Source organism: Tachypleus tridentatus, chromosome 4 (genome assembly GCF_004210375.1).
Source record: "Tachypleus tridentatus isolate NWPU-2018 chromosome 4, ASM421037v1, whole genome shotgun sequence".
Classification (NCBI taxonomy): Eukaryota; Metazoa; Arthropoda; class Merostomata; order Xiphosura; family Limulidae; genus Tachypleus; species Tachypleus tridentatus.
Window position 1 is genome coordinate 118,024,120 of NC_134828.1, and position 14,185 is coordinate 118,038,304.

The window sequence follows — 14,185 nt, forward strand, 5'->3', positions numbered from 1 at the left end:
CATCTATTTCATGTTACCCAAGATACCTACTATGATTGCTCCAACCTATTGTCATATTCTGTTGATAGAACTAGATTGGCAGCTATACTTTCATTTCTGCTTCTGCTGTACCTTGGGAAGTGTCCACCTCTTCCACTTCCTCCATGGTTATCTCTGTGGAAACAACCATAATCTGGTATGGTACACCCAACTATCCAGAAGTTCATTCTTCAAGCAGGGAAGTCATGCAGATCTTCATGTAGTCTTGGGGTTTAATTTCTAGGATTGCCATGTGTTTGTCTCAGGCTTTGCTTAGCTCTGCAATGGATATATTTTAATGGAAGTCACAGATATTTCTGCTGTGGTTTATGGAGAGTAAGTTGCACCTGCTTTGCTCACATGTGCCAACCATAATTCATTTTTTGCTCTGACTCTTTGGCTGGGTTTCTGCTTATTCCACGATTGTTCTGCTTACAGCTGCCTTGTTAACTACCATTCAATACCTGAGACAAAATTTCTTTGGGACTTTAGTTCCAAATAACCATTCAAGTTAACTAACTGGTATATTAATTAAGGTTACATTACATGACCTTTCTCAACACCCATTTGTGATTTTAACATCATGTGTCAAGTGTCACCTTTACCTGAAGGTTTATTTTTCTTGTATTCTAACCTACTAACATCACCAGTTAGAATGGTTTGCACTGATTGTCCACAGTATGTTTTATCATTGTACCTGTATCCTCTGATTGGTTCTTCTTACCTGAAATACTGTCAGCCATAGAAGGGAGTACATTATTTTCATTAATTCATCTGATCACCATTTCTCACTTCTACGAGACAAAGTTTTGGTCATTTGTTCTGTTCAGTGAGGGTTTTGAAGATTTTGTTGCCCATACTAATATCTTGAGTGGCTAGTTAAGGATATTTGGATAATCCAATTTCCCAGGATTCATCCCCCAATACAATGAAAAGGTGGGTATAAAATTGTTTTGTATTCTTTATTCAGGGCTCTCTTTGAAGGCAAGGAATCTTTCTCGAGTCATGTCTAATCAGATTCTAAGCCCTTAGCATCCTTGTTGAATTGCCTACGAGAGGACATTGTGTGTATGCAGACCTCCCTCGTGCATGATCTGGTAGTATCTACATCTGAGGATATTCGACCATCCCCTGTAATTATCTTAACTACATCTGCTAGATTATACAGAGAGGTGAATATTTTCATTGCTACACTGATATCTTCATCTTTCAGGATCCTTTACCTCATTTTCACAGGATCCCACTTTACTCTTAAACATTTAGGAAACTTGGTTCAACTGTTGCACTGTTCCTCAGTACTCAGTGTTCATTAATCCACCAGGTTCTACAGGTGGAGCAAAGGAGTCCTTACCACACACAGTTTCCAGTCACTAGGATGGTGGACAGAGGCTTTTCCTCCAAAATGTTAGAGTGAATTATTTTATTCTTGTAGAATAGCATGAAGTTGGGGGACCTTCTACACAGGTCTCTGGATGTTTTTCATAGATGTCAGCAGAAGTGGCATTAGTCTATGAGGAAGCCTACTTACATTACCAGTGTAGATTAGACACTTCTCTATCCAGCATGGCCCTTATGTTTGATCACTTTACATTTAGTATATTGTTCATGGAAGAGGGTTCACTTTTTTCTTGTAATTACAAACAAGGAGTGATTCCATTTTAGATCCTTGGATGAGCACAGCTGTTTTATGTTCTCACAGTAATTCTGAGGACAAACTGAAGGTACTTTGTCCACATAGTTGGAGAGTGAAGATGAGTCTTCATAATTCCAGACCAGATGAGTTAACATATTCCTAATAATGTTTACTCCATTCAAATATACCTACCCTTACTCTCCACTGAGAGCAGACTTGGATGAAGTCTTAAAAAACTGATATTGTCTGAATGAGGTTTTTATACTGTACCAGGCTAGAGGGCATACTGACATAGGTAGAGAGAATGTCACAAGACAAATATTGTCTGAATGAGGTTTTTATACTGTACCAGGCGAGAGGGCATACTGACATAGGTAGAGAGAATGTCACAAGACAAATATTGTCCGAATGAGGTTTTTATACAGTACCAGGCGAGAGGGCATACTGACATAGGTAGAGAGAATGTCACAAGACAAATATTGTCTGAATGAGATTTTTATACAGTACCAGGCTAGAGGGCATACTGACATAGGTAGAGAGAATGTCACAAGACAAATATTGTCTGAATGAAGTTTTTATACTGTACCAGGCGAGAGGGCATACTGACATAGGTAGAGAAAATGTCACAAGACAAATATTGTCTGAATGAGTTTTTTATACTGTACCAAGCTAGAGGGTATACTGACATAGGTAGAGAAAATGTCACAAGACAAATATTGTCTGAATGAGGTTTTTATACTGTACCAGGCGAGAGGGCATACTGACATAGGTAGAGAGAATGTCACAAGACAAATATTGTCTGAATGAGGTTTTTATACAGTACCAGGCTAGAGGGCATACTGACATAGGTAGAGAAAATGTCACAAGACAAATATTGTCTGAATGAGGTTTTTATACAGTACCAGGCGAGAGGGCATACTGACATAGGTAGAGAGAATGTCACAAGACAAATATTGTCTGAATGAGGTTTTTATACTGTACCAGGTGAGAGGGCATACTGACATAGGTAGAGAGAATGTCACAAGACAAATATTGTCTGAATGAGGTTTTTATACAGTACCAGGCGAGAGGGCATACTGACATAGGTAGAGAGAATGTCACAAGACAAATATTGTCTGAATGAGGTTTTTATACAGTACCAGGCGAGAGGGCATACTGACATAGGTAGAGAGAATGTCACAAGACAAATATTGTCTGAATGAGGTTTTTATACAGTGCCAGGCTAGAGGGCATACTGACATAGGTAGAGAGAATGTCACAAGACAAATATTGTCTGAATGAGCTTTTTATACAGTGCCAGGCTAGAGGGCATACTGACATGGGTAGAGAAAATGTCACAAGACGGATATTGTCTGAATGAGCTTTTTATGCAGTACCAGGCTAAAGGGCATACTGACATAGGTAGAGAAAATGTCACAAGACAAATATTGTCTGAATGAGCTTTTTATACAGTAACAGGCTAGAGGGCATACTGACATAGGTAGAGAAAATGTCACAAGACAAATATTGTCTGAATGAGGTTTTTATGCAGTACCAGGCTAGAGGGCATACTGACATAGGTAGAGAGAATGTCACAAGACAAATATTGTCTGAATGAGCTTTTTATACAGTACCAGGCTAGAGGGCATACTGACATAGGTAGAGAAAATGTCACAAGACAAATATTGTCTGAATGAGCTTTTTATACAGTACCAGGCTAGAGGGCATACTGACATAGGTAGAGAAAATGTCACAAGACAAATATTGTCTGAATGAGCTTTTTATACAGTACCAGGCTAGAGGGCATACTGACATAGGTAGAGAAAATGTCACAAGACAAATATTGTCTGAATGAGCTTTTTATACAGTACCAGGCTAGAGGGCATACTGACATAGGTAGAGAGAATGTCACAAGACAAATATTGTCTGAATGAGCTTTTTATACAGTCCAGGCTAGAGGGCATACTGACATAGGTAGAGAAAATGTCACAAGACAAATATTGTCTGAATGAGGTTTTTTACAGTACCAGGCTAGATGGCATACTGACATAGGTAGAGAAAATGTCACAAGACAAATATTGTCTGAATGAGGTGTTTTACAGTTCCAGGCGAGAGGGCATACTGACATAGGTAGAGAAAATGTCACAAGACAAATATTGTCTGAATGAGGTTTTTATACAGTTCCAGGCTAGAGGGCATACTGACATGGGTAGAGAAAATGTCACAAGACAAATATTGTCTGAATGAGGTTTTTTACAGTACCGGGCGAGAGGGCATACTGACATAGGTAGAGAAAATGTCACAAGACAAATATTGTCTGAATGAGGTTTTTATACAGTTCCAGGCTAGAGGGCATACTGACATAGGTAGAGAGAATGTCACAAGACAAATATTGCTGATGGTAATTAAGTGGGATATACAAGATGTTTAGATGGGAAAAGGAAAAATTTTGTTGGTCAAGTAATAGCAGTGATTGGAAAATGTTAGCATAAATAACTAATAAAAATTTGAACCACTTCTAAAATCTGAACTCTGTACTTTTCAGCATGCACAAGGTCTTCATGGGGATTGAACATGCAAGACATAAGTGTTATATTTATGTTTTATTATTAGATCATGACCTGGATGCAAGTTTACGTTTCTGCATAAATTTCAGAGGACGTCCTACCACATTATTACACAGTTCTTCATGATAGACTTATTCCAGCTGATTTTATTATCCCAAGATTGTATGCACTTCCAGAAATACATAAAATGAATAATAGTTTTAAACCAGTAGTACTGATCGTAGGTACACACTCATATCAAATAGCCAAATATGTAGCTAGGAAGTACACTTGTTTGAGAAATAAAACTAAATATGCAGTTAGAAATTCTTTAGAATTTGTAAAGAAAATCCAAAATGTAAAGTTTAATAAGTACGATTTGTTAATACTGTTTGATGTGTTATTTACCAAAGTTCCAGTAGAAGATGTAGTTAATACATTGTCACTAAATAAAGCTTCATTCATTGAAACTATAGATCTAATTAATATAACAAAGATGTGTCCATTTGTATCTCATAAACAATGATTTTTATAAACAAAATGAATGGTTAAATGTGGGATCCCCACTCTCATCATTGGTGTGTGACTTTGAAACAAAAGCCATAAATGTTGCAAAATATAAACCTCAGTAGTATGTCTCTGGTATGTTTCAATACCCATGGTGGGTAGAGTACAGATAAGCCATTGTGTAGCTTTGTACTTAATAAGAACCAAACCTGTATAAGGCAGGTAGGTGACATATTCTTGGTGTAGAGATACAGCAATAACACTTCAACAAGTTTGTAAACTGTACCATAACATTCACTTGTGGAATTGATAGAAATAATAGTTTACTTGTTTTGTATATATTAGTAAAAAGAAATTATCAAGTGAATTTCACACCATATATTTAGGGTAAACCTGTTCTTATGGAATGATGTCATACAGAAATACAAATAATTTCTACATTTGACACTTAGGTTCACAGGATTTTGAAGATAAATACAAATCAAGAACAGTTATAAATAAATTATTACTAGTGAAAATTATAGCAGCTGAAAGATGATTTAACCTGAATATTGTAGATAGAGCTATCAACACATTCACTGATGTGATAACAACTGATCAAAGAGTTACTTTAAAACTCAGTTATGAAAAACGTTAAGAAAGGAACTTTAATTTTGCTATATATCCCAGGTTTAACTAACAATTTAATGTTTTTATAAAAACATACTTTATTCTACATGTGATTCATAACATATAACAAATTTTAGGTAATACTAAAGATACCTCTGGTGATAAAAGCTGTTATTTATAAACATAAATGTGGAATTTTTTATATTGGAATATAATTTACAATTTTATACAGCAGATCATAAGGTATGTGTAAACATAAGGTATATGTAAAAATAAGGTAAGGTATAATCATAAGGTATGTGTAAACATAAGGTAAGGTATATGTTAAAAATCAAATACTAAGAATTCAGCCACAGTAAAAACACAGAACATAAGATGTTGTGGAAAAAAAACAGTAGCATTGCCTCAACCAAAGGGTTTGAAAACCAGTAACATCTGTGAATCTTTATAATTAAGAGTTAAAAAAAATCATTTATTAAATACAGACAAAGGTCCACAAATATCTTTGTAAGAATGTAGTGAGACCTCCTCTGAGAATTACAGAGAAATGTAAATGTACACACAAGTCACATGACCTAGCTGAGAAGATAAATAAATATGTTAATTATGTCTTGCAAGCTCACTCGTGATGATGGTGTGGTAAATATTGAACGTTTATGAAATGCTTTTAATTGTGTATCAATGTTAACACTGTTTGTCATTTATTTATTATCTTGACATTATACAGAAGGGCCAAGAAAGTTATATCAATAGTATGGACTTGAATAAAGCAGTCACCCTCCTTGTTACTTTTGTTTACAAAGTATTAAAATAGTTGGCATAGTATGGACTTGAATAAAGCAGTCACCCTCCTTGTTACTTTTGTTTATAAAGTGTTAAAGTAGTTGGCATAGTATGGACTTGAATAAAGCAGTCACCCTCCTTGTTACTTTTGTTTACAAAGTATTAAAATAGTTGGCATAGTATGGACTTGAATAAAGCAGTCACCCTCCTTGTTACTTTTGTTTACAAAGTATTAAAATAGTTGGCATAGTATGGACTTGAATAAAGCAGTCACCCTCCTTGTTACTTTTGTTTACAAAGTATTAAAATAGTTGGCATAGTATGGACTTGAATAAAGCAGTCACCCTCCTTGTTACTTTTGTTTACAAAGTATTAAAATAGTTGGCATAGTATGGACTTGAATAAAGCAGTCACCCTCCTTGTTACTTTTGTTTATAAAGTATTAAAATAGTTGGCATAGTATGGACTTGAATAAAGCAGTCACCCTCCTTGTTACTTTTGTTTACAAAGTATTAAAATAGTTGGCATAGTATGGACTTGAATAAAGCAGTCACCCTCCTTGTTACTTTTGTTTATAAAGTATTAAAATAGTTGGCATAGTATGGACTTGAATAAAGCAGTCACCCTCCTTGTTACTTTTGTTTATAAAGTATTAAAATAGTTGGCATAGTATGGACTTGAATAAAGCAGTTACCCTCCTTGTTACTTTTGTTTACAAAGTATTAAAATAGTTGGCATAGTATGGACTTGAATAAAGCAGTCACCCTCCTTGTTACTTTTGTTTATAAAGTATTAAAATAGTTGGCATAGTATGGACTTGAATAAAGCAGTCACCCTCCTTGTTACTTTTGTTTATAAAGTGTTAAAATAATTGGCATAGTATGGACTTGAATAAAGCAGTCACCCTCCTTGTTACTTTTGTTTATAAAGTATTAAAATAGTTGGCATAGTATGGACTTGAATAAAGCAGTCACCCTCCTTGTTACTTTTGTTTACAAAGTATTAAAATAGTTGGCATAGTATGGACTTGAATAAAGCAGTCACCCTCCTTGTTACTTTTGTTTACAAAGTATTAAAATAGTTGGCATGGTATGGACTTGAATAAAGCAGTCACCCTCCTTGTTACTTTTGTTTACAAAGTATTAAAATAGTTGGCATAGTATGGACTTGAATAAAGCAGTCACCCTCCTTGTTACTTTTGTTTACAAAGTATTAAAATAGTTGGCATAGTATGGACTTGAATAAAGCAGTCACCCTCCTTGTTACTTTTGTTTACAAACTATTAAAATAGTTGGCATAAAAATTAAGATACTTATGTTTGTACTCTTATGTTCTGAAAACAAAAAGTAATTTGAATCTTTAAAACTAAATATTATTTCTCTTTTTTGTATCAGTGGCAGAAACTTCTTTTGAAACTTTGAAGAAAAGTATAGTTAAAAAAACATGTTTATTGTGCTATTGGTAGTTTTTTGTGACATATTTTGTATGTTTATAGCTCATATTTAAATAATTCATATATACTGTATTGTTTTAAACTGTGCCACCACTTGGTCTGGTGGTGCCTTTCTTGTGGGACACGTAAATTAGTTCTACAAGATATGCCTCATTAAAATAATGTAAAACAAATTGGACATTGTAAAAAAACTGTTGTAATGTTTACAGAAAATATGCTTAGAGAGTGCACCATAAGTATATAGATATTTTTATATTAACACTAAAATTTCATTTTATAGTAACCGTTACTTGAATCTCTGACTGAATCAAGCCATAAGAAATAAAATCTGTATAGTAGTTAGTTATAGCCACTACAGAAGTTCAATGGTAAAGGCTAACTGAATGGTCAGTTGGGAAGCCATTATTGAAATTCATTACCAAAAAATAGTTAATCAGCCAATGTGGAAGTCCAATAGTAAACAGTAGCCAAATGGACAATTGGAAAAAACTGCGTGATAGTTAAAAGAACAATTATCATTTAACACATTATACTTCATGCTACTAATGCTCTATACTTGGCATTGCTGATGTTCTATACGTGATGCTACTAATGTTCTATACTTGACTCTGCTGATGTTCTGTACGTAATGCTACTAATATTCTATACCACTGCTGATTTTCTATACTTGACACTGCTGATGTTCTATACTTGACTCTGCTGATGTTCTATATTTGACACTGCTGATGTTCTATACGTGATGCTGCTGGTGTTCCATACATGATGCTACTAATCTTGTATACTTGACACTGCTGATGTTCTATACTTGATGCTGCTGGTGTTCCATACATGATGCTACTAATGTTGTATACTTACACTTCTGATGTTCTATACTTGACTCTGCTGATGTTCCATACGTAATGCTACTAATATTCTATACCACTGCTGATTTTCTATACTTGACACTGCTGATGTTCTATACTTGACTCTGCTGATGTTCTATATTTGACACTGCTGATGTTCTATACTTGACTCTGCTGATGTTCTATATTTGATGCTGATGCTGCTGCTGGTGTTCCATACATGATGCTACTAATCTTGTATACTTGACACTGCTGATGTTCTATACTTGATGCTGCTGGTGTTCCATACATGATGCTACTAATGTTGTATACTTGACACTTCTGATGTTCTATACTTGACTCTGCTGATGCTCTATACGTAATGCTACTAATATTCTATACCACTGCTGATTTTCTATACTTGACACTGCTGATGTTCTATACTTGACTCTGCTGATGTTCTATATTTGACACTGCTGATGTTCTATACGTGATGCTGCTGGTGTTCCATACATGATGCTACTAATGTTGTATACTTGACACTGCTGGTGTTCCATACATGATGCTACTAATGTTGTATACTTGACACTTCTGATGTTCTATACTTGACTCTGCTGATGCTCTATACTTGTCACTGCTGATGTTCTATACGTGATGCTACTAATATTCTATACTTGACACTGCTGATGTTCGATACTTGATGCTGCTGGTGTTCCATACATGATGCTACTAATGTTCTATACTTGACACCGCTGATTTTCTATACGTGATGCTACTAATATTCTATACTTGACACTGCTGATGTTCTATACTTGACTCTGCTGATGTTCTATACTTGACACTGCTGATGTTCTATACGTGATGCTACTAATATTCTATGCTTGACACTGCTGATGTTCTATACGTGATGCTACTAATATTCTATACTTGACACTGCTGATTTTCTATACTTGATGCTGCTGGTGTTCCATACATGATGCTACTAATGTTCTATATTTTACACTGCTGATGTTCTATACTTGATTCTGCTGATGTTTTATAATTGACAATGCTGATGTTCTATACTTGACACTACTAATGTTCTATATTTGATGCAACTAATGTTCTATACTTGACACTGCTGATGTTCTACATTTGACACTGTTAATGTCATAAACGTAGGTGGTAACAGTATTATATATTTGGGTGCAAACAGTGTTACATAGTTTGCTATTAATGCTATATTCTTGGGTGCTGCTAATATTATATACTTAGGTGATAACAATATAAAATATTTAGGTGCTGTTAAATTACATAACTGGCTATTACCAACATCTTAAGTTCAGTAACTATCAGTATTATAAACTTAGATGCTGTTAAACATTATGTAACTGGCTATAACCATTATCTTACATTTAGTAACTATCAATGTTATATGCTAATATGTTATTTACTTAAGTGGAACTAATGAGAGAATCTACATTCATAGAGGCAGCTACTACTACTAACCTGACCAATACTTGTGTGACAGGTTGGGCCATAACATTATAGTTTGTATAATTCAATGGTTTTCTTATAAAGCTGTTTATTGCAGAGTACAGTAATAATGACATTCATTGTACTGTTTTTTATTGATTAATCTCTATGTTTTATTTTTATGTGTTATTTATTGAGTAATAAAGCACAGGTCACATTCATTGTACTGTTTTTTATTGATTAATCTTAATGTTTTGTTTTTATGTGTTGTTTACTGAGTATTAAAGCACAGGTTACATTCATTGTACTGTTTTTTATTGATTAATCTCTATGTTTTGTTTTTGTGTGTTGTTTATTGAGTATTAAAGCACAGGTTACATTCATTGTACTGTTTTTTATTGATTAATCTCTATGTTTTGTTTTTATGTGTTATTTATTGAGTATTAAAGCACAGGTTACATTCATTGTACTGTTTTTTATTGATTAATCTCTATGTTTTGTTTTTATGTGTTGTTTATTGAGTAATAAAGCACAGGTCACATTCATTGTACTGTTTTTTATTGATTAATCTTTATGTTTTGTTTTTATGTGTTGTTTACAGAGTAGTAAAGCACAGGTTACATTGTACTGTTTTTTATTGATTAATCTCTATGTTTTGTATTAAAGCACAGGTTACATTTTGTTTTTTATTGATTAATCTCTATGTTTTGTTTTTATGTGTTATTTATTGAGTATTAAAGCACAGGTTACATTCATTGTACTGTTTTTTATTGATTAATCTCTATGTTTTGTTTTTATGTGTTGTTTATTGAGTATTAAAGCACAGGTTACATTCATTGTACTGTTTTTATTGATTAATCTCTATGTTTTGTTTTTATGTGTTGTTTATTGAGTAATAAAGCACAGGTTACATTCATTGTACTGTTTTTTATTGATTAATCTTTATGTTTTGTTTTTATGTATTGTTTATTGAGTAATAAAGCACAGGTCACATTCATTGTACTGTTTTTTATTGATTAATCTTAATGTTTTGTTTTTGTGTGTTGTTTATTTAGTATTAAAGCACAGGTTACATTCATTGTACTGTTTTTTATTGATTAATCTCTATGTTTTGTTTTTATGTGTTGTTTACTGAGAAGTAAAGCACAGGTCACATTCATTGTACTGTTTTTTATTGATTAATCTCTATGTTTTGTTTTTATGTGTTGTTTACTGAGTATTAAAGCACAGGTTACATTCATTGTACTGTTTTTTATTGATTAATCTCTATGTTTTGTTTTTGTGTGTTGTTTACTGAGTAGTAAAGCACAGGTTACATTCATTGTACTGTTTTTTATTGATTAATCTCTATGTTTTGTTTTTATGTGTTGTTTATTGAGTAATAAAGCACAGGTTACATTCATTGTACTGTTTTTTATTGATTAATCTCTATGTTTTGTTTTTATGTGTTGTTTATTGAGTAATAAAGCACAGGTTACATTCATTGTACTGTTTTTTATTGATTAATCTTTATGTTTTGTTTTTATGTATTGTTTACTGAGTATTAAAGCACAGGTTACATTCATTGTACTGTTTTTTATTGATTAATCTCTATGTTTTGCTTTTATGTGTTGTTTATTGAGTATTAAAGCACAGGTTACATTCATTGTACTGTTTTTTATTGATTAATCTCTATGTTTTGTCCTTATGTGTTGTTTACTGAGTAGTAAAGCACAGGTTACATTCATTGTACTGTTTTTTATTGATTAATCTCTATGTTTTGTCTTTATGTGTTGTTTACTGAGTAGTAAAGCACAGGTTACATTCATTGTACTGTTTTTTATTGATTAATCTCTATGTTTTGTCTTTATGTGTTGTTTACTGAGAACAGATTACATTTATTGTATTGTTTTTGAATTGATTAATTTCTATGTTTTGTTTTTATTTGTTATTTACTGAGTAGTAAAGCACAGATTACATTATTTATAATGTTTGTTAATTTATTAAGAATCATTTGTTTGTTATGTAGATTTGTCTGTGGTGTCTCATGGCACCAGGGAGAATCCTGTAGGAGGCACTACTGGTGATTCTGATAACAGTGGAAATTATGCTACTTGTGTCATGAGGAACAGTGAGACATTTTCTGTTGGTTGGTGGTTTTTGTTTTTCATCTCAATAAAGACATCGTTGTTAACACAGGCTTTGCAATAGCCTCATCCACAAACAAGAAAACTGTTATTTTTCAATCTCTGCTTGCTTTACGAAGGATTGATTGGATATTTGTGGCCTTTGTGGTAAATACAATTCCAGTGACTATCTCTTTCTTTTAAAGGTTCTGAAAGATGTAAAGCTGATAACTTTGGACTTGAAAATTTAACAAGTGCATGAAGAAAGTACTGTATTTTTGCCATAAATTAATCAGTGTTTGGAAAACTGTATATGTATATAACTGTTTTCATGAATATTTTGTGTTGTGCTATAAGATGTAAGAAAGTAGGGACCAGATTGTTAATTGAAGAGCATTTTAATGTGTCATGGAAAAAAGATGTGGCCTGAAGTATCTGCAGGTTTCTTAATTTACAGAAGGAGACATCTTCCTAACATTTTTTCCTTCCATGTGAACACCATCAAACATTGCTGTCAGTATTATATGGTTAAATGTATGATTTTATAGTAGTTGATTACTGTTTCTTTTCTTAAATTAATCAACTTTTTGTCACAGGTATACCACATAATCATAATTAAGAACATCTTGTAGATTACCATGGTTAATTTTAATTTATCTGTAAGTAGGCATATTCTAAAATACAATTTGTTGTTCATTTGTTGTTTTATATTTCTTTTAATTGTTAAACAGGCTGCTTAAAGCTTGTATGTCAATTGAATTATAAGTAATGTTACAAAGTTTGAAGATGGTCTAATAATAAAACCATCCCCGAAATGTTCTTTCAAATCAACAGTATTACCTTTTGTAGCTAAAATATATTTATCATGTTTTATCCTAAATGTAGTGTAAAGTTTTAAAAGTTTTAGTGTTCAATTTTCCTTTAAATGAAGCCTTTAATGGTTGTTAGAAGTTATTGTGTTTAGTGCAAATAATTTGTATTATTATCTACTCAAAGTACATTGAATTTTTACCAAATAAGCCCATGTAGGTATTTGTAAGTTTGTTAACTATTTTTGAAATCATGAATGTTGGTTTTGTCACTTTATTTATTATTTTACATTTATTTTGTGTCTTACACTGTAGTTGTTTGATTCAGAATTTTTCTCTTAATGTAAATGATATATTCTGAATAGAATGAGACAATTGTTATAAATGTTCAGTAAACATTAAGGTTATGAATTAATGTCACAACTTAATACTTTAGTTACTTTCTAGAACATTCCAAGTGTAACTAGTAAAATCTGCCTGTATAATCTTCATTAGGCCAGTTGTTTTCTTCACTAATAGTTACTATTGTACAGCCATTAAATGTTGTTTTTAAAGTGTCACAAATGTTAGAAATGTCTACCTCATTTTGAAGTTGTCATTTACTTATGAAAATTTACACAAGAGTAAACATTTTTTTCATGTTTTCTTTCACTATCTATCTTGTATTTAAATTGGAAATTTGTTTATGTTTTAAATTATTCATATCAGAACCTTGTGTGTATTTAAACTGCAGTGTAAAATTATTATTTTTGAAATCAGTTCTTGAACTAAGACCTCAGTAAGTGGTACAAATTCTGACATATTGATTATAAAGAAATACATTTATATTATATCACATTAAGTTGTCACAAAATGTTTCAGTAGCACTTAATTTGTTTTTGTTTTTCAAAGTTGAAAATATTTTGTGTTATTTGGTGATGGGAATCAAAGAGTTTTTGTCTAAGTGTATTAGCTTGTAAAACTTGTGTTTAGTGAAACTTTTCAACTAAATCAGTATTATTCAGTAATGAATAGAAGATTGAAATTGATTAATTTTTCAAACATCTCTTCTAAGGTGTGACATACTTTTTGATTTGCTTTATTATTAAAGCAGTGTTTAGCTAAGCTTCTGTTCCTTTAATTATTATTAAGCAGCTTTCAAGAGAAGAGCTTAAATGAGAATTCATTCAGGAATTCGAATTCCACATTCATTCAGTTTGTAATATACTTTGGACCACATTCATTCAGTTTGTAATATACTTTGGACCACATTCATTCAGTTTGTAATATACTTTGGACCTTTATTACATAAAGACATTCTTCTACATGTACACTATCTCATACATCAAACAAATAAAAAGAAATCAGCCCTTATCATCCAAAGATACATCAAGCCTTCCTTTAACACCTTAAACCCAAACAGAAGCTGCTAGTGTCCAGCCAAAAATCCCAATTTACCTACTGAGCTGTGTTAGTTCTAATAATATT

At 32.5% G+C, this 14,185-nt stretch overlaps 1 protein-coding gene across 5 annotated transcripts in view; it reads left to right on the plus strand.

Moving 5' to 3' along the window:
* LOC143249944 (furin-like protease 1, isoforms 1/1-X/2) overlaps nucleotides 1-13,721 on the plus strand; it is a 185,480-nt gene extending 171,759 nt beyond the window's left edge. For all 5 annotated transcript variants that reach the window (XM_076500564.1, XM_076500565.1, XM_076500569.1 and 2 more), the window contains one exon: nucleotides 11,813-13,721. In XM_076500564.1, coding sequence (XP_076356679.1) covers nucleotides 11,813-11,994 — 182 coding nt within the window. In that variant the 3' untranslated portion in view covers nucleotides 11,995-13,721. The remainder of the gene's footprint in view (nucleotides 1-11,812) is intronic.
* Nucleotides 13,722-14,185: the final 464 nt, after the last annotated feature.